Source organism: Typopeltis vanoorti, chromosome 4 (assembly GCF_054136105.1).
Source record: "Typopeltis vanoorti isolate ZY-2024b chromosome 4, IOZ_Tvanoo_1.0, whole genome shotgun sequence".
Taxonomy (NCBI): Eukaryota; Metazoa; Arthropoda; class Arachnida; order Uropygi; family Thelyphonidae; genus Typopeltis; species Typopeltis vanoorti.
Window position 1 is genome coordinate 55582303 of NC_143552.1, and position 25039 is coordinate 55607341.

Sequence of the window (25039 nt, forward strand, 5' to 3'; positions counted from 1 at the left end):
AGCCGGAGAGTAGATATGCCAATCAGGTCAATTTTGTAGTTTCGACAAACCAGTGGAAATTTGTTTTACATTTTTGAAAAATGCATATCCAGTCACTTCTAAAGAGTTATATTATAATAAGGAAAAAAAATCTTGGAATTGCAATTTATTTTTTACATTTATGTCAAAATTGTATGAATGTAAGTGAAGGAAAGTCCATGCTGGCAATCTGATTATAAAGCAATTGACAACTTTTCATTAAGGACATCTGTTTTAGTATAGTAATTCAAAATATCATTTTCTGTTATACATGACCTGAACCAGTCAAGGTCATGTAATAATAATTCATCAGCACACCCTTGACCCACTAATTATACCTCTCTCATGTCTGTAAACTACCATGTATCCAGAAAATAAAACATTTCATATAAATTCAGTGTGATTTAAGTGATTAAATGAAATATATTAGTATAAAATTAAATGAAATACATGAGGAGTCAGAACAATATCTATAATTTCAGTCATTATATTGATGAACAATAGGCATTTCTTCATATATGTTCATCCACTTGACCAGATTTTCTTCATTAAGCCTATCTCCTTGAAGCAGGTTATAATTTTTGCATACTATTCCACCTAATTGGCACACTATTTCTCCACTTTCTCTCAAATCCATAAACATGCAAGCAGCTGTGGTCAACATTTATTCATTCATTCATTCATTCATTATCCGGTTCCAAACATATCAAATCAACTTTTCATTGTCAGCAAGCTCTGTAGTCAGTTAGTATCAGTACACTGGGGTAGAGGAGTTGAATGAAAAAGATGTTGAAAGTGCATGGAAATTCAAGACAGTATCTGACAAAAGCAATGTATAACTATATACCATTAGGAGTGAACTGGATAAAAAGTGAAATCAAGTAAGTTGTGTTTGAAAAGAAAATGCTATGGAGGAGGTATAGAACAGTTGGTGGTGATTGGATCCATTGCCAATATAAAGATGAGGAGCATGGTAAAGAAAGAAACGGTGCATCGTGAGAGAAGATTGGCTAGTCAGGCCAGGGTTAACTCAAGGGAATGTTTCCGCTAATGGCAAGCAAGAGAAAAAATAATTATGGCAGCAGGTTGACATTGGTGGATAGTCATGGGAGCAGAATAAAGTTGCAAAGGATATAATGGAATTATTGAATGAGAACTTTATCAGAATATATCATACTGGTGTAAATGATTCCATGCAATATATACAAGGGAGACAAGTATTAGGAAAATTGGAAGTGAAAGTATCAGAGGTGTATCAGGTGTTGATTGGGTTAGATGTTAATAAGGCTGTGGGAATGGATGACATATCACACGTATTCTTAAGAAATGTGCACCATAGTTGGCTATGCCATTGAACTGGTTATTTAATGAAAGTCTTGCAGTGGGTAACCAATCTCTCCAACACCTTGTGGTCAAGGTGTTGGAGAGATTGGTTAGGAATAGGATTGAGTTACAGGAATAGGATTGAGATACAGGATTGAGTTGATGGACATAGCATTCTTTATGATGATTAGCATGGATTTGTAAAGGGAGCATTCTAGAACAGTGCTGTATCCAGGGCCGTCGCCAGATTAGATTGTGCCCTGAGGCAAACAATTAAATATCGCCCCTGATGGATTATAAGACAAAAATATAAGAAAATCTCCAATTGCTATTTTGGATATCAGGGATATCGCACAATAAAACTGTTTATAAGATCTTCTAAATTTAAATTATAAACTATGTCTGCCTCTATCGATATAGTTGCTAGACCAGCCAGTCTTTCTTGGGTCATTGCTGTTCGCAAATAATTTTTCATCAGTTTAAGCTTGGAAAAATTTCTTTCCACACTTGCTACGCTAACAGGAATTTTTAGCATAGCTACTGCAATATGGCTGAACGAGTGCCCTTATCAAGCTGCGCCGTGAGGCAGGCTGCCTCTATGCTACACCCTGTCGACAGTACTGACTGAATCCTTAGACATTTGAATCCTATGGGCTTTTTTCATTCTTTGCTATTAACATCCTTCATACTATGCATTGCAATATAATGCAGCTTCTTCAGCATTATACACTTTATCAGCTATAAGTTTATCAAATTCATCCACATACTTGACAGTTCCTCCATAGTTTACATACTGTTTTTCACCACTTTATGGACAGATATTCCATGATGCTTCTTAAACCGTTGAAGCTATCTTTCACCACAGTCACACTCACATTAATTTAGTGAGCATGCACTTAATTATTTAAGTGCATCTCTGGTGGCCCATTGAAGTATTGAAGTGAGCTCTCATAATTTTGTCTATACTAAAGGAGGTGCCTAACTATCCATTGCCAGAAAATTGAGGGTGTACCTGTATTTGTTATTACTCCTCTCAGATTTCACTTGGCTCCATGATATACTATACAGCTTTCTATATCCAAAACCACTACTCCCAAACGAGGTGAGCTTCACTACTTTCCACCCTGAAAACTAGTTTCCCTGCCCTAACAACAATCTCTCCAAATACCTGCAACCTTTTATGTTTGACATTGTAAAACTTCTTGCTCAAAGAAGTAAAATGGATACAGACTATTATTTTATATTTTACTAGGGGATTTTTGTGCATTCTGACTTCAAGACATCTTTTTACTACAATTTTTTTTCTCAAAACGTTTTTAGAAATATTATACATGTGCAGAATAGCAAGGGAAAGGATGATATTATTATTATTATTATTATTATTATTATTTCGTGACACCTCCAAGGAATCCAAAAGACACCTACTCAACAACTCTCCATCTCCACCACTTAATTCATTAAGTACATTGAACCACCACTACTATCATCATCTATACCAATGCCATCGACTTCCCACAATCACTGCTAGTATTTTTTGTTGTAAATTGCATGTGTTCTGAAGGCCGATTTGTCAGTATGTGGGGTGAAAAACTCGAATTTGTCTGTATGTGTGTAGGGGGTTCATGACACCTCTGTATGAGATTGGCTAGCTCACCTTCAATTGAAAACCACATAAAGATTTTTCTCATCAAGATGAGAATTGAACTTAGGCCTTTTCTAACTGAAGGGTATGACATACTGTTGTACCATTGTATCATTGGGCTCTTGTATCAAATATTATTGGGCTCTTGAATAGAGTTAAGTAGTACTAAGTAAAATAGTTGGTAATACTGATGACAGCTGACACAACATTTAGGGAAGCACACTAATAATAACTTCATTAAATTTCTCTTTATTTTTTTTTTTTCTCTATATTATTATTATTATGATCCTGGCCTCCATGGAGTTAAAAGACTCATTGTGGGTGGTCCTTCCTAGAAAACACAAAGTATATCATACCATTCTTGGTATGATATACTTTGTGGTTGAACCGTGGAATGCAATGCATTCCATGGTTCAACCACAAACCACCCTCCATGCAAAGAGACTACTCCTCACCCTCTTGCTCACAACTTCCTTTCGTAACTTCCAGGGATGGGCCCCCCCCTTGTCCTCGCTCCTTCCCCCTATTCCACCAAGCAAAAGAACTCCCCAGTGTCAACCCTCTAACCCCTGTGATCCATTGAACCAGTAATCCAGTTGACTAATCTGACATCTAAACCCATGTACTGCAACTTAAATATCAGCTTATCATGTGGCACCTTATCAAATGCCTTTGCAAAATCCAAACAAATGGCAGTATATGCCTTTCTCTCATCAACTACTCTTGTCACTTTATTATAAAAGGCAATCATATTAATAAAGCAAAGTGTCCCTTAACAAATACATGTTTACGCTCACAGATTACATTACTCTCATCTGCCCAATGCTGTATAGTCCCTCACTAATTTCTCCAAGATCTTAACAACTACTGATGAAACACAAACTGGGCTATAATTTGACACTTCCAGTCTACTACTGCCCTTATGCAATAGCACTATCTTATCTTCCTTTCATTCCTTGGTACCTTTCCCATAGCCAGACTTTCATTGAAAAGCCAGGTCAATGGAGTTGTCAGTTTTTTAGCACATTCTCTCAAAACCCATGGGGAAATACCATCCAGTCTTACTGAGCACCCTGGATGTCAGCTTTACTGACATCCAGGGTATTCAGTATCTGGAACACACTCTCCTCTTGCACCTCTAAACCTTGAACCTGCCCTATCCCTCTACTATTAAAACTTACTTCTCCAGGATGAAATACTCCAATAAAGTGCTCACTGAACAACTCCACTATGTCCTCTGCATCAGTCACTCATTCCTATTTTTAATCCACAATGTCATTCTTCCACAATCACTCCTTCTACTGGCCACATAGCTAAAAAATTCCCAAGTATTTTCTTTGAATCTTTGAGCCAATTTCTTCTCATATTCCAGTTTTGCATTGCTTACCATACTAGTCACTCTCCTGGCCTGAGTCTTAATTCTTCATGCATCTGCTTCCCCCCCCCCTGCTTATATCTCTTCCATAACCTCTTTTTCACCTGCAGTTTCTGTTTCATATTGTTTGTCACCCACTTTTCACCAAATTGTGTACTCTTCTTCATTTGTGGAATACAGCTTACTATTGCTGCTAACAAATACTCCTTCACAATTTCACAAACACAAATGATATCTCGCCCTTCTAATTCCTCTCTCCATGGAACTGCCAAAAAGTTGATATCTAAGACTATTATAGTTACCTGCCTTATAATTCCACATATATTCCCTTCTCTTTGATACTCCTGCATGTCTATTCATCTTCCAAGTCAAAAACATGGTCACTCTCTCCAACTGGGGGGGAAGAGATGCCATCTCAGTTATAATCAGCTCTTCTGATGCTATGACCAAATCCAAAACTCTTGGACTTCATGTTCCTTCTATTACATGTTGCCTAAGACATTTGTCCCCCAAGAATTCTAGAAATTCCATCTCCTTATTACATGCATTTTCCTCTTCCCAGTTTATATTGCCATAGCTAAAATCTCCCATAACAATCATTCTTCTTCTTGCACTTGCCAAACTCAACTGCCTAAACATATCCTGCTCCTGCCCCTCCATACTCCTTGGCTTATAGCAACACCCCACTAAATATCCTGTCTTGCCCACCTCTATCTCACACCATATGCTTTCAAAACCATCAATGTCACTGCCCTCCAAAGCCTCTACTCTGAGAGGATATAAGTCATCACTTATCATAAGCAGTACTCCACCACTGTGTTTTCCATTCCTTTCCTTTTGAAAACTGCTGTACCCTGCTACTTCTATTCCTGTTATTATATCATCTTCCATGAACCGTGTCTCAGAGATCCCAATAATCTTTGGACAGACTGATGCTATCAGTGGCAGTAATTCATCTCCTTTATTCTGGATACTCCTGGTATTAGCATAAAGCATAAAAATGTCACTGTTTCTATATCTATCCTTATCCCCCACTCCTGACTCCATTGGACTCAGCAGTACCCTGTGTATTCCCCCCTTCTTTCTTCCAAGCACCTATTCCCACAAGAGGCCACACCTGCTACCATCCACCCTGGAAATTCTAATTTCCAAAAAAATTTCTGGCGGGGCAGATATATATCTGTCATTTTATTTTTTGGAAGCTGTTTGCAATAAGCAATCAAATAATAATTACAATACCAATCACATTACTTAAATAATGTAATATATGCATTATAAAATTTACTAATTTTGATAATTACTAGAAATGTTTACTCACATCGTCCATCAATAATATTTTCAGAATCCAGTGCAATATCTGAAAGAATTATAAATAAGTTAATATTTTATGCTACAGATTTTGGAAATTATTTCTTTATTGTCAGTAATAATATAACTTATTCTAATACTATTTTTGTTAGTAAATGCATTCAGCTCATTTTGAGCAATATACTGTAATTTAGATATCACGAGTATATCAAAATTATTTAATTGGTTGTAAACTGTAATGTGTGGAGAGTTATCTTTCTTTTTTAGAAGATGAAATGGTATTAGTATTATGTCAAAGTATCTAAGGATATGAAATAAGTTTCTTATGTCTATTAATTGTGTCCATTCTCTAGCTGGTTTGTTTACCTTTGCAAACAAACCAGTTAGAGAACAGACACAAATTATGTAGGTGGCTTATTAGCTCATTTGGTTAGAGCAAAGTGCTAATAATATAATGGACATGGGTTTGATCCCCCATATGGGCTATTTATTTCTCCCAGCACCCCATAGTGTAACTGGAAGCACAATGAGATATTGCACCCTTCTACTGGGAAAAAAAAAATGAGTTCAGTTCTTTTCAGGACAACAGAAATTCTTAAAATGGACTTTTTCAATTAAAGGTGAGTAAGCCAATCTCATATGGAGGCAGCAAGGTTTTTTCTCCTGAAAACTTGGGTTTTTCATTCCATATACAGGTAAATTGGCCAAGAGAACACATATAGTTAACAGACAAAAAATACTGTTCATTAGTGGTAGATGACACTGTGTAGATAAAGGATTAAGAAAAGAGACAATGAGTTGTGCATCATTGAACATCCTTCTATGATGAGTCATTGGAGGTTTCACATAATAATAATAATAAAAATAATAATTAGCACACATAAGACACTTACTTCAGAGCTTTTAGTTGCCTCTTACTTCATAGCAGGGAAAAATATATCTAATCGATATATTTTTCCAGCCATATTCAATGGTAAATAAAAAAAAACCCAACTAAACCAATACTATACTGACATCGGAGTTCGCAGTATCTCTCAGACACAATTTACTATCAAATATCACACACCTTTACATAACATGTAAAGGTGTGTGATAATTGATAGTAAATTGAAATGTTTTATTTCATTTTTAAACCAAAACTGACCGCATAAACAGTGTGGAATATTACTCATAATATATGCATGCACAGCTAGTCATGACCTCCAAGGATATGTGTAAGAATATTTATATTAAACAATTTGTTTGTATCTGTCAGATCAGCCGTAAACGCTGCAGGGTTAACATGAACATTTATATAACATTTCAGAAATTTATATAACACACAGAACTAAGTTTCATAAATGGGAGCAAAAGGGATGGATGTGAAGGTGGAATATGGATAATAAACTGATGAATGGACATAAAAGAATAGTACAGAAGAGTTCAATCCAGGACAAGGCAGATGACCAATGGTGTGCAGCAGGGCTTTGTATTTTGTTCGGTGCTATTTAATTTGCATGTTTTAAAGGGAAATGTCCAGTTGTTTGCTGATGATGCAACATGGGTAGAGCAATAGTTTAAAAAGGTGATGTAGAGATCCTGCAGAATGATTTCAGTAGGCACTTCAATAGACTTGATTGCCTGACCGGATGGTCAAGTGGTTAGCATATCCACCCTGGATATGCAAATTTTTTTTCAATTTTTTTTTAATACTTAATAAAATAATAATAAATAATAAGTAAAAAAAATAATAAATAAAAATAATTAAATAGTTTTGTACTTTTTATTTAGAGCTAGAAACCCTGCTCTAGAGACTAAACATGGAACTGTCTTTCAGGCAACTACAGGTCTTTAATAGACAGGATCATACTGAGTGAAGAAATTCATCTGTCACCTAAAGACATTCACAAAACATCCATGCCCATGGTGGGATTTAAACCACAGTCAGTTGGATGAAGAGTAGATATGCTAAGCACTTGGCCAACAATTTATATCATGCAGACTATTTAGACATTTTAAAGGAACATATGTACAAGACATATTATATAGTTACAACAGTTAATGCATGTATAGAAAAACGAAATTATTTAAACTCCAATATATTGGGTTGGCAAATAAGTTCGTTCGATTTATGCATTAGTACAAGTTTACGCCACTTCCCTGTTGCTATTGTTGCGCTACCACGCAATGTTATTGCGCAGTTGAAAGGTGACATTTCACATAACCTTTCAGTGAATTTTCGTTTGGTCTACTCAGTTGCATGTGTGTAACATATTTTTAGAAATGGAAGGAAATAACGAACATTACCAGCATATTTTGCTTTTTTATTTCAAAAAAGGCAAATGAGATGCAGAGGCCCATAAAAAAATATGCAGCATATATGGGGATGGTACCTTAACAGAAAGCATATGCCAAAAGTGGTCTGCCAAATTCCGTTCTGGAAATTTTGACGTCAGTGATGCGCCTGGTGCCGGTTGCCTGACAAAGGTTGATTTGAGTGTTGTGAAGGATATCGTTGACAAAAATCTGTCACAAACAGTGTGGGAGATTGCTGCAGTACTGAAAATATCCCATACAAGTGTTTAAAACCATTTGCACAAGCTGGGATATGTTTCAAAAATCAATATTTGGGTGGCGCATGAATTGACTGAGGCCAATATGACTGCTTGTATATCAATCTTTGATTCGCTGTGATGTCGCCAAGAAAACGATCCATTTTTGAAGCGGATGATTATGGGAGATGAAAAATGGGTTGTGTATGATAACGTGGTACATAAAAGATCATGGGGGCACAAGAGCGAATCGCTGCAAACAATCTCGAAAGAGGAATTGCACCCAAAGAAGATCATGCTCTCTGTGTGGTGGGATCATAAAGGTGTTGTCCACTACGAGGTGTTACCATCAGGCAGAACGATTGAGTAAACTGTCTATTGCTCACAGTTAACGTGACTGGCCCGTGCAATTAGCACAAAAGTCCCAAATTGGCAAATCGGAAAGGAGTTGTCCTTCACCACAACAATGCCAGACCCCACACATTGTTAACAACCTGGAGTAAATTGTTACGTTTTGGCTGGAATGTTTTGCTGCATCCTCCGTATTCACCAGACCTAGCACCTTCTGATTACCACTTATTCCAATCGTTGCAGAATTCTCTGAATGGAAAAACCTTCACTAATGAGGAGGAGGCTGTCAAAAGACACCTGGATCAGGTTTTCGCCAGTTTGGCAAAAAAATGAGTTATGAAAGCAGCATAATGAAGTTGGTGGACAGATGGCAAGAGGTTATTAATAAAGAGGGTCAATATATAACTGACTAGTATGTTTTATATATATTAAATAAAATGTGTTTCATTCCACTCTGAAAAACCGAATGAACTTATTTGTCAACGCAATATTTCATCCATTATTATATGGACAGCATCAGTGAGAGAAGAGAATAGAAGAGAAGATTAGTTAACTACATTCAAAATATAAATCACAAGGAATAACTAGGTTGTGTCTTGGTCACAGCTGAAGAATCAAGAATTCTTCAACAGACTGCAGGGTTCCAATCCCTTATATCTCTGGAATCTCTGAACTGATTGGTAAAAGTTTTAAGAAGTATCATCTCATTCCCAAATATTTTCCTATTAACAAAATTTCTCATCTGTTGCTATCTACAAAAGACAAAATGTCACCTCTATCATTAGCTGGCATTTACTAGATACCTTGTAAATGTAATCTAACATACTTGGGCAGACATATAGTATTGACACTAAACACAGTATCCAGTGGGATAATGCTCAGAAGCAGGTTTAAATATGAACGCCTTTTCCAAGAAAGTTGCGAAGCCCTTTTACATCAGCCAAATCTGAATTGGAACAATTGTCTCTCTCCCCCCTAAAAGTTTGGGAGATTCTTATTTTATGTTACCCATCAAAAATAGTTTTTAATAATATTATTTATTAATATTAATTTCTAGCATTTTAATTGGTAAACCGCTGACTGCTGTATGTACCTTGTATTCCTGTTTCTTTGATTTGCTTGTTTCTATGCACTGATTGATGAAGTTACTGTCATTTTCAGTACAAAAATAGCTGTACTTTCATTTCATTAAAGTTAATTACTGTGGTTATAATTTATTGTTTATAGGCATGCCACAGGTACCTTTAAAGATTAGACTGATAAGTATGTTATTTTTGACCACGAAACTGATGTAATTAAAATAACTAAACACTGGGTTTACTGGTTTGTAAAGATTTAATATTACTAGGCAAACTTCAATAAGTTTAGAAATAAGACAAAAGGAGCATATTGGAGACATCAATAACATCAATGAATTTATCCTTCTATAGTCATTCTTCCTCCTACTTGCCACATAAGGAAAGAACACTTTGGAATTTCCTTTGTGCTGCTTAGCTGATTTCTTCTCATAATCTACTGGCTTCGACCTTTCTTGAGGTTTCATCAATGCAGCAGATCAAAGTGGTCACTCAATACTATTTTGTCTGTCTGCTTTTGACATCTCACCACTCTCAGCACCAATTAAAGTTCTCCTTCTATAATCATTCTTCCTATTTCTTGCCATATAGTGAAAGAACTTTGGAATTTACTTTGGCCTGCTTATCTAATTTCTTCTTGTAATCTGATTTTGTCTTTCTTATCATACTGGTTACCTTTTTTGCCTGAACCCCTGTGCTTTCTGGTCACCTTTTTTCCTTATATTCCCTGCACAACAATTTCTTTTTTTGCAGCTCATCTTAATGATACTACTCATCCATCTAACTCCTATCTGATTATCCATCCTGACTTTAGATATACAATTTCATATTGTATATCTAACTTCAAGCTTCTTCCAAAGCTTGTCATAATCACCTGCCTTGTAGTTCCACATATAACTAATCCCCCACCTTCTTGAAAGAATATTCATCATGCTTTACAACATCCCAAATCAAGAACACATGGTCACTCTCCCCAGTCGGAGGCAACATGACCACCTTCTGATCCTATAAATCAAATCCACTCTGAGACCTGTCCATCACATGGCACCTCAAGTAATCATTTCCCTATAGTTGTATAAATTTTATTTCTTTCTGGCCCTGTGATCTTTCTTCCTTCCAATCTATATCTCCATAATAATTACTTGACCTGCATTCATTGTACTAATTTGCTCATACAAATTAGCCTAAAGCAACAACAAACTGTATATTTTATTTTATTGGCTTTGCTCTCACATCAGACTGATTCAAATGAACAGCCACCCTTTCGCCTATCTCATATGCTTTTTGGCTGAAATTCATCTTAGCATTAGTATGATTAGCAGCATCTTTCCCTCATCCTATCCTCCCTGAAAATACTAAACCCTCCACATTCTATCCATGTAACTATATCATCTGCTGTTAACTAAGTCTAACTAATGTCCAATGTTCTCTCTAATTTTTTGCTGTGAGTGTGCGCAGAAATTTGCATGTGTGCAAAATTTGCCTTCTTTTGAAAAGTATGTGCACACCCATACAAGTCACCATACTGATCATTTAAGCAAAAAAGTTAAAAGATTTTAGTTCACTCTTTACCTTCTGGTGTCAATGGGACGTCAGCCAGGTCAACCCAACTCCCCACCGTGTTCCCACACACGGCACTAGCCTCCCCAGTAAACGGTCGGAAATCATGATTCACAAGCCATGGGCAGGACTCAATCTGGGGACTTCGTGCCTGCGAGGCCAACACAATACCGACTGTACCAGATAGGATTCTAAGCGTGTGTATTATTACCATCACCAAGTAAGTTGTGTGACATCAATCACAGAGCTAACATAAATATTTTATATGTATTTAATATTGATCTGATTAGAAGTAAGAAATAAAGTAAAAAAAAAAGATAACACTAGTGACTGATTGCCTTTAATTAAATTTTCTAACTTTGCAAATAACTCTAAACATACATAATAAAATATTCCCATTACTAATTCTCACCTTGTTAAACATTCATAATAAGTCTGTTACTAATTCTCATCGTGTTTAGTTCTAGCTTCTATCTCTTTATTTTTTCTCTCCTCTGTCCTTGGCATTCACCCACTCTTTATACACACTATCTAAATTAATTGAATTTCCATATAATTGGTAACTTTTCACTCTCATTAGCATATCCAAATGACATTCTCCTAAACGGTTTCTAAGTTGGTTTTTTATTTGATTCATTAGACTAAAACCTTGCTCACAGTCTGCACTAGATGCAAGGAAGGTTCCTCCAATATCCATCAACCTTGCCAAATCACAAAACTGCTCATTTTGAAGAGCAAATACAAACATTTGTGTAAAATTTGATATCATTTTGCATTTAATTTTTTCTGGTATGGTGGGAAGTCAATTGAATAAATTCATATGGAATAAGAGAGAAATTAGTCGCAACACTAAATTAGCTGTATACAAGATAGTGTTCAAACCAGTTTTAACTTATGGATCTGAGAGCTGGGTCAGAAGTAAAACACTTGACCAAAGACTAGAGACTTCAGATATGAGAGTCCTGAGAAAGATTATAGGCGTGAACAGATGGCATCAATGGCAGTATCATATTAAAAACGAGGATATTAGGAAAGAACTTGACATTGTCAGCATCCAGGAATGCGTCAGCAGAGCTAATCTCAGGTGGTATGGTCACTTAAACAGAATGGGCGAGGAAAGATTAGCAAAACAAGTGTTCTCTGCCAGGTTGGCAGGAAAACGACCGAGAGGAAGACCAAGATATAGGTGGATTGATATGGTACAAAGTGCTTTAGACGATAGAAATATAAGAGCTTAGATATTGGAGTGTTGACAAGTAACAGACTGATTTGGAGGAAAATTGTAGATAGGAAATTAATAACGATGTAATTTTTTTCATGTAGTACTATCATATCCTGTACACCCCTTGAGGGTACATGGCAGGAATTTAATGATAATGATGATGATGATTTTTACTTGTACCTAAAATTTGAAATCATTAAACTGACTAATTATCTGTAGTATCATTCAGAAAATCATGATATTTAAGACAAAGGGCTTAAATTTTTTTAAAGAATTTATAGGTTAATGTTTAGGTGGAACTTCTTTAATTAATAAATTTTAATTTCATCTTGAATATCTAGTGTGTGCATATTTTTTGTTTTATGCGCTAGTTGTAAAACATGTGTGCATGCGCTCAGCTTAGAGGGAACATTACTAATGTCTATAACTTTTGATAAGGTTGTTGCACTATCTAATGCCCAAAACTCCTCCCTCCTGTTTCTGATACTTCCAGCATTAGTATACAGAAACTGTAGCATCCCTTTAGGTCCCCAACCACCTCTACTGAAATGACTACCCTATTCAATGTGACAAATAATAACTGACACTGGATTTAATAGGAGGTGATAATATAGAAAAAAAAATACAATAAGCAGTAAACATAAACCATTACATAACTAAAACTGAATATATAGGAACTATTACACAAAAGTAAAAATGGTTCCTACATGTTCAGTTTTAATTATGTAATGATTCATGTTTACTTATTGTATTTTTTTCTTGTTCTTCCTAACCCAGAAGAAGCCACTAACATATGTGGCAAAACTAGTCAGTTTACTAATTATATGAAGAGCCAAAGGCTTCAATTCTACGACGTGAAATTATTTAAGGGATATTACATCCCATATTGTTTCATAGCCGAATTAAGAAACTCAAAGAGTTTCATGCCAAATATAGAAACTATATTCGGCATGATAGTCCATATGGTAGTGCAACATGGGGCAACTCATAGTAAGGGTGAAACCCATTATAAGTATTTCATAATTATGACCATTTCACATTATGAGTAAATACCAAGAACAGTGATCGGAGCCTGCTCCACCCTTACTATGAGTTGCCCCATGTTGCACTACCATATGGACTATCCAGGTATTTGCTTATGCTTGGACTCACCGAACTTTATATAGTTTCTATATTCGGCATGAAACTCTTTGAGTTTCTTAATTCGGCTATGAAACAATATGGGATGTAATATCCCTTAACATAAATAAACTAGTCAGTTTAACTATCTATATTATCATGACCTGTTAAACTCAGTGTCAGTTATCATTTGTTCCATTCGTTTTTTGTCAAAAAATCTACATTCTAATTATAGCCTATTCAAGATTTTTGCTTGAGAGACTAAATTCTGCATTTGTTGGTCATTCTCACACTCACTTGCATCCACCTTAATTGCTTAAATTTTCCTGACTTCTTCACTTCAGCACTTTCAGTGAACAAAGCTCTCTCTCTCTCTCTCTCTCTCTAGACACCTCACACAAAAACCATTTAAGTGCAGACTGTTAAATTTTATTGAAATCCTTCTTTCCATCAAACTCAGAACCACAGGTCCACAAACCCTACATCATTCTTTCTGCACAACCTGCATAATGATTCATTTGTATCAATACCCTCCTTTTCAGTATGTCTCTATCATGGCATGGCAGGATACTTACAATCTTTACCTTCTCACTGTTCTTTATCAGTTCATCCAACAACTCCTTCATATCCTCCCTTATAGAATACTTCTTATCTCTCATGTCATTAGGGCCAACCAAGACAATTACTTCTTTCACCTTATCTTTCTGTATCTGAAGAGCATCACTATACAAAATTTTCTCCTTACCTTGTTTCTCTCATTTAGGCATGTGATCTCAATACTTACCTTGGACCTCTTGCTTATTTCTCTTATCAGCCCTGCTAATTTCTCTCATTTAGTCATGTGATCTTGATACTTATCTTGGACCTCTTGCTTATTTATCTTCTTAGCCCTACTAATTTCTCTCATTTAGTCATGTGATCTCAATACTTAACCTTGGACCTCCTGCTTATTTCTCTTCTCAGTTTTGCTAATTTCTTAGCATTTCTGTAATTTTTCAATTTCACATTGGAAATAGCAAACTTGCATGTTATCCTGTGAAGGATAACATGCAAGTGTGCTATTTCCTTATTTAGGTGCACTTTGTTCTCCTATATTTCCAACTGCTGCATGCTTGACATTAACATTTTCCAGTTTATTGTAGATAATACCTACTCTACTAACATTTGCATTATTCTCTTTATCCACTCTTCAAACACTTACTACACACTCGCTCACCAGTTTTGCTCTCCTTCCATAAATCGTTCAGCTTTTTTCATTAATATATCTCACACATACTGCTCTGAACAAATTCAATTTAACCAACAATGACATCTTTGCGACTATTGTTCTACCATGCATAGGTGCCATACCAACAATATTGAATTTAAGCAAAAATACACAGTTTACTTAAAACTAAATAACTCAGTCTATCACACATCAGATAAAACAATAAACTACAGTGAATTAGCCTATTATTATTATTATTATCTAAATTACAAAAAAACTTATCTTCAGCAGCACTAATCACCATCAACTTATACAATGTGTCAACTCATGGCAATTCAGTTGAAAGTGTAGCAATGAATGGCCTTTGCAAGGGACACCAGAAGGCTTGACTGCTGTTTGAGCACCAGCCGCCTTGGATAACATGCTAAAATGACCATTGAAAAGGTACAGCCTGTATAGTCAAATTTGGATTGGCTGATGGTCTTTTTGCAGGTGCTCATGTAACTCATGCTTCACGATTTTCTTTAACTAATGTCTTAATCACTGATCTCCTTTCATTCTCAAGTGGAGTGAGGATAACTTGATGAATTTTAATGCCATTAAAATGCAATCCTGTCTCATTTCTAGGAAGAACACGCTGCTCTCTCCCACATTTTTGACAATATTCCTCTTGCTAACCAAGACTTCTTTTCTCTCCTTGGGTTAACTCTCACATCTAATCCAGCCTAGCATAAACACATCAGATCCGAAACTTCTTCAGCCTCCAAAAAAATTTGGTATTCTTTTCCATTCCAAACATTACTTCTCTCCTACTCAACTCCTGCCATCCTTAGAATACTATTCCCACATTTGGAGTGGTGCACTAAAACTACATGCAGAATGCTTGATTATATACAGAAGAAACAATACACTTAGCTGATGACTCCCCCCCCCATCTCTCTCTCTCTTCAGTCACTTTCCTATAGACATTCTGTTGCTGCATTATGTCTCTTCTATAGGTACTTTCATGGGCCTGTTCTTCTGAACTGGCAGCTATTATCCCTTTACTTTAACAGTTCACAGTCAACATTCACATCACCATTTTGACAAATTCCAAATTCATAAGTACATCAAACTCTACTCTTCACAAATTAAGCACTTCACATTTATACTCTACTAAACAGTAGTATCTTTAAATGCTTAACACCAAACCTATTTAAATGCAATCTCTTTCTTTCTTTCTTTCTGTCTCTGTCTCTCTCTCTCTCTCTCTCACTCATTCCACTTCATTCCCACATCAAAAGCATCTATGGTTTTCAAAATCACATTTTTCCCCATCTGCATTATCAGTGGAATGCACTTAGTTTGCCAATAAAAATTCTTTGAATTAAATCTAAAAACAATAACTGCAATTTTGTATAAAACACTTTTTTAAAAAAATATATATATATTTACATTATTCAAAAGTGAAAAATCATCATCATTATCAATTTGCAATATGTTCCCATATCACACTAAGAGATATACAAGATACTATATAATTAACTTCACACTGCTAGTTTTCTTTCAACAATTTTCTTCAAAATTAATCTTATCTGTCAGGCCTCTGATGTTATGACATCAAACCAAAACATCTGACACCAAACACCTATTTGACTATGCCTGTTTTGCAGTCTATTTCTCTTCCATTCTGTTTCAGTGACTATGCATCTGATTAGCCATGCTCACACATTCTTGAATGCTAATGGTGCCAAGTTCCTTTCTGATATATTCATTTCTAATGATTTTGCTATAGGTGCCGTATATTTACTCCTCGGAACTGTGACATTTGGAGTACCTAGTCTTTGATCATCTGTTTTTATTTCTAACTCTCTCATTATATTACATTAAAATTTGGTTTGAAGGTTTTCTTTTATAATACCAGTTTAAGAATTTGGCTAATTTCTCTCTTATTTATATAAATTTATTTAGCTGATGACCCACCATACCAATTATTTCTATCTTGTGTTTCCATATTTAATATGCCATCTTTGTTTTTGTAGTAAAGAAAGTAAGTTAGGAAAGTCATTTTTTATGTTAAAATTTTGCTGTAACCATTTGTGCATTTTTTTAAATGTTGCTGCTGTTTTATTAAAAATGTATTTCATATGACACAGCCTATGATGTATTAAAGAAACTTAATAACAATAATTATGTACATTACTAATCCTCATATTTCTTTTAGCTAAGTGCTAAAATAGATTACAGCTCACTAATAAATATCTCTTTACTCTGGAAGAAATCGTTTTTTTCTTATTTTTGAAATAGAAACATATTTTACCTATGCATTTGGGATTATGTCCACTCCACTGCCCTGATCCCTCACATATCCTTATAGGACGTCCTACCATTCGAAATTCAGGAAGGCACTGAAACTGTATCACACTATTATAGGTGGTAGTGCCATTCAATAGGTATCCTTTTCCATTATCTATAATACTTGGTTCACCACAATCTACAACTAAAAATATATCCTGAGTTAATATTACTAGTAGTAATATTATTAAGAAATAAAATATTTGCATTTTCCTTGTATTTGCATTACAGACAGTAGATATGCTAACCACTTAGCCTGGTAAGATAAGTGATTAGCATATCAGCTGTCTAACCAACAGGCTGTGGGGTGCAATCCTACTGTGGGCATGGGTGTTTGGTGAATGTCTTTAGGTGTGAGATGAATTTCTTTGCTCAGTGTGAAAGGGGATGACTGGGATCAAGGGAAAAAATTGGGTCTGAAGAATGTTTGAAAATGAACAACGAGAAAAAGAAATGGCTCGAGTTAAGCATGGACAAGTCACATCAAATAATTGGTGTTAGTGGAACTAGCTATAGATCCAGGAATACGCTGCTGTGTTTGTATACAAATCAGTGGTGGCCAGTAAAAATTTTAAGTGGGGGTGCTGCATATACAAAAAAGAAAAATAATTCATTTTTTTCTAATCAGTAACCAATTTATTAATAAGTAAATTTACATATTAAAAAATTTGCTTTATTAAAAATATTATTTGAAAATAAAATCCATTCTTCTATTTTTGTCCTGAAAAAATTTTTCAATAACCTTTTCATTAAAATTTGTAATTTGCGAAACCATAATTCATGTCACGATAATTGAGAAAATATAATTCTTTTCATATTTTCAACAGTGACAATCGTCATGATTCAGCCTTGTATCTATAATAAATAAATAATTATATGTTATTTTAACAGAATAAAATATTTTTTACCAAAAATATTTCATCCTCACAACGAATACACACCAATAATAAAAATTTTGTATCTCACAGAAAAACGCGTGCATGCATACAATTTGTCTGTAGCGACACTGCTCAAATGAGCAGTGTCGGATTCACTTGTTACGTGCAATGTAACAAGTGAATGTAACAAACAAACATCGGCGAGTCGAGCTGCAATTGGCCGAACATGATAATTCCCACAATGTGTTAGATAGCAGTGCATTTATTTCATAATCTAAAGCATTAATCAAACAATTCCAATTATTAACTATTCAATCAATGTTGAAACATAATCTGTAACATTCTAACATGTTGTATTGCATTTATATTTTGTAAGCATTGTTATCATTTATAAACACAAACAAAATTTAATTTTTTCATTTTTTCCTTGGGGTGCTGCAGTGTCACAGGGCTTATGTACAAGCCACCACTTATACAAATGCTAGAAGTGTTAGAAACAAGGCAAATGAAATGATTGCATTAATTGGGTCTATAATAGATTTAGTTTGATCCTTTATCCCAGTGAGAGCAAACAAAGTTTGCGCCTGAAATTATCTTCAGGACTAAATATAGTGTTGTACTATCTTATCCAGTAAGTAGTGCAACACCAAGGCAACTCGTGGCAAAGGTGGAGCAAGCTACCAGGCACTTCTAACCCAGTATCTCCCATAATGCAAAACACATTTCCTATGTGGATATGTATACTGTTATGCATTAAAGGGATTGGCCATCTACCCAGACTAGTTTCGACCTTTATTGAGGTCTCTTCAGTGGGAGCCAGGCCCAGAGCTGGAGATACCAGGCAGAAGCAGTAGCAAGTCATCTGTGCCTATGGGAGTTGCCAAAAGGTTCATCACCTTTTTTAAAAATTTTACTCTGGATTTAGAGAAAGATGTTGAAAATTTATTTATCACTAGGTTAGACTATAATAGATTTAGTTTAATCCTTTATCCCAGTGAGAGCAAACAAAGTTTGCGCCTGAAATTATCTTCAGGACTAAATATAGTGTTGTACTATCTTATCCAGTAAGTAGTGCAACACCAAGGCAACTCGTGGCAAAGGTGGAGCAAGCTACCAGGCTAACAGAAGTGCCTGGTAGCTTGCTCCACCTTTGCCACGAGTTGCCTTGGTGTTGCACTACTTACTGGATAAGATAGTACAACACTATATTTAGTCCTGAAGATAATTTCAGGCGCAAACTTTGTTTGCTCTCACTGGGATAAAGGATTAAACTAAATCTATTATAGTCTAACCTAGTGATAAATAAATTTTCAACATCTTTCTCTAAATCCAGAGTAAAATTTTTAAAAAAGGTGATGAACCTTTTGGCAACTCCCATAGGCACAGATGACTTGCTACTGCTTCTGCCTGGTATCTCCAGCTCTGGGCCTGGCTCCCACTGAAGAGACCTCAATAAAGGTCGAAACTAGTCTGGGTAGATGGCCAATCCCTTTAATGCATAACAGTATACATATCCACATAGGAAATGTGTTTTGCATTATGGGAGATACTGGGTTAGAAGTGCCTGGTAGCTTGCTCCACCTTTGCCACGAGTTGCCTTGGTGTTGCACTACTTACTGGATAAGATAGTACAACACTATATTTAGTCCTGAAGATAATTTCAGGCGCAAACTTTGTTTGCTCTCACTGGGATAAAGGATTAAACTAAATCTATTATAGTCTAACCTAGTGATAAATAAATTTTCAACATTAATTGGGTCTGTTCACCCAATAATTGTTGAAATAAGTGAGACATGCTTGAATGAGGACAACATCCTGATAGGAATAGAGATGGAAGGTATGATGTGTTTCATGAGGATAGAAAGGGCAAAAAAGGGGGAGTGGAAGTGTTGGAAGTTTATTTTCCACTTGGTTAGACTATAATAAATTTAGTTTAATCCTTTATCCAAGTGTATGTAAACAAATTTTGTGCCAGAAGTATCTTCAGGACTGAGGCAACTGGTAGTAAAGGTGGACCAAGCTCTCATCACTCCTTGTCACAGTGCCTCCCATAATGCAAAGCACATCTCCTTGCAGACATGCATAATGCTATGCATTAAGGGAAGGGCCACTAACCAGACCAGTTTCGACCATTATTGAGGTCTCATCAGTGGGAGCCTGACCCAGAAGTGGTGATACTAAGGGAGAAGCAATGGAGAGGTCATATTTACTTAGACAAGGAGTGAAGAGAGCTTGGTCCACCTTTACTATGAGTTCCCTCATTCCTGAAGATACTTCAGGTGCAAACGTTGTTTGCATACACTTGGATAAAGGATTAAACTAAATTTATTATAGTCTAACCAAGTGGAAAATAAACTTCCAACATCTTTCTCTAAATCCAGAGTAATTTAATAATAAGGTGGTACACCTTTTGGCAACTCGTATAAGTAAATATGACCTCTCCATTGCTTCTGCCTTAGTATCACCACTTCTAGCTCTGGCTCCCACTGACGAGACCTCAATAAAGGTTGAAACCAGTCTGGGTAGTGGCCCTTCCCTTAATGCATAGCATTATACATGTCTGCAAGGAGATGCATTTGCATTATGGGAGATACTGAGACAAGGAATGATGACAGCTTGGCCCACCTTTACTATGAGTTGCCTCAGTCCTGAAGATACTTCAAGAGGGGAAGTGCGATTGATGATAGAGAAGGAGTTATGTCCATACAAAGTAGATATGTAAGAGAGAAATAGTGCCAGTGGCTTTGTGAGATACAGGTAAATAGAATGAAATATTAATTGGATATTGTTATAGATTGGAAGTGACTATAAAATGTATAATCAAATTATTATTATTATTATTCAGGCCTCCAAGGAGTCAAACGACTCATCGAGGGAGGTCCTTCCTAAGACATAAAGTCTGTCAAGACTCATCGAGGGGAGGTCCCCCCCCCCCCGAGAAACACAAAGTCTATCATACCACTCTTTAAACTCACTGACCGTTCTCGCTCCCACCACTCCATCAGGCAATGCATTCCACGGCTCAACCACCCTCCACAACAAAGAAACCACTCCTTACCCTCTTGCTCACAGTTTCCTTTCGTGACTTCCAGGGATGGCCTCTTGTCATCACTCCTTCCTGCTGTTCAACCAAGCGAAAGAACTCCCCAGTGTCAACTCTGTAACCACCTCTCAACAGTTTAAAAGTCTCAATCATATCACCTCTCCTTCTTCTATCCACCAAACTCTGCATTCCACATTCTCTCAGCCGATCCTCATAACTATCCTTGTACAGTCCTGAAACCATCTTTGTCATCCGTCTTTGTATCCTTTCCACAGTTAATTTATCCCCTTCAAATCCTGGGGACCAAATCTGAGAACAATAGTCCAAGTGTGGTCTGATCAGAGACTTATACAACGGAATGATAACCCTCTTATCTCTGCAGGTCAGTGTCATTCTCATAATTGCAGCAATCTTCTGTGTTACCTTCACCACCTTTGCAATATGTCCCCTAAACTTCAGGTGTCTATCAATCATCAACCCCAGATCTCTTGTCTCCCCTACTTCCTCCAGTATAACTCCTCCCATAGAGTATGCAGCATCCCATCGATGTTTCCCAAACCTCAAGACCTTACATTTTGCTGCATTAACACTGACACCCCCCATTCATTTGCCCATCTATCTAGCTTATTTAAATCCTCTTGCAGGGCTACCACATCTGCACTATTACTAATAATCCTTCCCAGCTTCGCATCATCCACAAACAACTGAATATCCCCCTGCAATCCACTGGCTATGTCATTGATATAAAGGTTAAATAATATAGGTCCTAGTACTGAGCCCTGTGGGACCCCACTTGTAACCCTCTGCCTCCTGGAAACTGCTCCACCATACACAACTCTCTGATACCTATCAGACAGCCAATCCTGAATCCAGTTGACCAATCTGACATCCAGACCCATGTGCTGCAACTTAAATATCAGCTTATCATGTGGCACCGTGTCAAATGCCTTTGCTAAGTCTAAGAAAATTGCAGTATATGCCTTTCCCTCATCTAATGTTCTTGTAACTTTATTATAAAAGGCTAGCATATTGCTAAAACAAGAGTGCCCTTTCACAAATCCATGTTGACTCTCACAGATAACATTACCCTCATCTGCCTAATGCTGTATACGGTCCCTCACTACTTTCTCCAAGATCTTAACAACTACTGACGACACACAGACTGGCCTATAATTAGACACTTCCAGTCTGTTACCACCCTTATGCAATGGCACTATCTTACCTTCCTTCCATTCCCTGGGCACCTTTGCCAAAGCCAGACTTTCATTGAAAAGCCACGTTAAAGGCACTGTCAATTCCCTAGCACATTCTCTCAAAACTCGTGGTAAAATACCATCCAGTCCCACAGCTTTACTGACACCCAGAGTACTCAGTATCTGAAACACACTCTCCTCTTGTACCTCCAAACCTTGAACCAGTCCTATCCCTCTAGCATTAAAACTGACTCCTCTAGGATGAAATAATCCAATAAAGTGTTCATTGAACAATTCCACTATGTCCTCTGCATCAGTCACTCTATTCCCATTTTTATCCCACAATATCATTCTTCCACAGTCATTTCTCCTCCTACTGGCCACATAGCTAAAAAATTCCCTAGGATTTTCTTTGAATCTTAGGGCCAATCTCCTCTCATATTCCAGTTTCGCTTTCCTTACCACACTAGTCACTCTTCTCGCCTGTGTCTTATATTCCTCATGCATCTCTTCACCTGTCTCCTTATATCTCTTCCATAGCCTCTTTTTCGCATGCAATTCCTATTTAATATTGTTTGTCATCCACTTTACTCCAAATTGCGTCCTCTTCTTCACTCGTGGTATACAACTTACCATTGCTGATAACAAATATTCTTTCACAATTTCCCACGCACTAGTGATATCCCGGCCTTCCAATTCCTCCCTCCATGAAACTTCCCGAAGTTGACGTCTAAGACTATTATAATCACCTGCCTTATAATTTCACATAAGTTCCCGTCTCTTTGATACTCCTGCATGTCTATTCATTTTCCAAGTCAACACCATATGGTCACTCTCTCCAACTGGTGGGAGAGACGTCAACTCAGTTATTATCAACTCTTCTGATGCTATAACCAAATCCAAAACTTTTGAACCTCTTGTTCCCTCTGTTACATGTTGCCTAAGACATTTGTCCCTCAAGAATTCTATAAATTCCATTCCCTTATTGCTACATGCATCTTCCTCTCTCCAATTTATACTACTGAAATTAAAATCTCCCATAACAATCATTCTTCTTGCACTTGCCAAACTTAGCTGTCTAAACATCTCCTGGTCCCCATCCTCTGTGCTCCTGGGTCTGTAGCAACACCCCACTAAATATCCTGTCTTGCCTACCTCTACCTCACACCATACGCTCTCAAAATCATTTGTCTCACTTCCTTCCAAATTCTCCACTCTTAGAGGACATAGGTCATCACTTATCATAAGCAGTACCCCACCACCACGCTTTCCCCTCCTATCCTGACGAAAAATGCTATACCCAGCGACTTATATTCCTGTTGTTATATCCCCTTCTGTCAACCACGTCTCAGTGATCGCAATAATTTTCCCAGGCTGATGCTATCTGCGCCACCAATTCCTCTCCCTTATTCCGGATACTCCTGGCATTAGTATAAAGCATATAAATGCCATTGTTTCTATACCTAGCATTATCCCTTCTAGACTCCACTGGGCTCAGTGTTACCTGACATTGTCTCCCTTCTCCCAAGTATCCATTCCCACAAGAGGCCACCCCTGCTATCATCCTCCCTGGGACACACTGACTCGTTCAGAACAGCAATCTCTCCAGATGCCTACGTCCTTCCTCATTCAAATGTAAACGGTCTCTCGCATACAATTGCTCTCTTTCCTCAAACACACTACAAGCATCCACATATACCAGACCTCTCTTGTCACACATTCTCGCTATTATGCCATTCAATATCACCGCTCTTCTGCTCAGCTCATCATTATCATACCTAGGCAACACGCACACTATTTTTCCTCTCTCTGTCTTCTTCCGTACAGTCTCAAGCAAAAATCTCATATCTCTCGCTGCCCGACTTACATTACCACTCAAGTCATTCGTTCCTACCATCACAATCATCTCATCCACCCTTTCACCTCTCTTAATTGCCATAGCCACCCTTTCTATTGTTCCTCCTGGCAAACACTCCTGATGCATCCTATCTTGAACACCACGGATCATTGAGTCGCCATACATTATACCTCTTACCATTCCCTCGCTCATATTGTTTCCATTCTCTCCTCTTCTTTCATTCCCATACCTCTCTCTTCTACTGTTTCCATTCTCTCCTCTTCTAGCACTCCCATACATCTCTCTCATTCCCTCTCTCCTACTGTTTCGATTTTCTCCACTTCTAGCACTTCCATATCCCTCTCTCATTCTGTCTCTCCTACTACTGTTTCCATCCTCTCGTCTTCTAGCATTCCCATACCTCTCTCTCATTCCATCTCTCCTACCGTTTCCATTCTCTCCTTTTCTAGCACTTCCATATCTCTCTCTCATTCCGTCTCTCTTACTGTTTCCATCCTCTCGTCTGCTAGCATTCCCATACCTCTCTCTCATTCCCTCTCTTCTACTATTTCCATTCTCTCCTTTTCTAGCACCCCCATACCTCTCACTCATACTCCCTAAATTCTCTCTCTCTCCTACTCTGATTCGCCTTGCATTTATCTCTTCCATTCTCCTAATCTTATCTTTCATACTTCTGCTGTCATTCACAAGACATTCCACCTCCTCTTTCAACTCATCTATCTCCCTCTGCAGGTCAGTCACTCTTAATGTAATTAGCCAAGCAAATAAGAAAAGGGTGATCATTATGGGCAATTTTAATAATGGCAATATCGATTGGGATGATGAGGTAGCAACTGGAAGTAAGGAACATGAGTTTCTTGAGTTTTTGAGGGACAACTACCTCAGGCAGTATGTAACAGAGGGCACACAAGGACTGTAGGTCTTGGATTTGATCATCTCATCAGAGAGTGTAATTATAAATGAGGTGTCAAATCAACCTCAGGTTGATGAGAGTGACCATG

At 37.0% G+C, this 25039-nt stretch overlaps 1 protein-coding gene across 1 annotated transcript in view; it reads right to left on the bottom strand.

Moving 5' to 3' along the window:
- Nucleotides 1-25039, bottom strand: part of LOC150107321 (E-selectin-like) — a 280274-nt gene that overhangs the window by 39073 nt on the left and 216162 nt on the right. Inside the window, exons 17-18 of the mRNA XM_090391789.1 lie at nucleotides 17032-17211; nucleotides 5677-5715 (exon numbers count right to left, since the gene is read on the bottom strand). Coding sequence (XP_090247915.1) covers nucleotides 5677-5715; nucleotides 17032-17211 — 219 coding nt within the window. The remainder of the gene's footprint in view (nucleotides 1-5676; nucleotides 5716-17031; nucleotides 17212-25039) is intronic.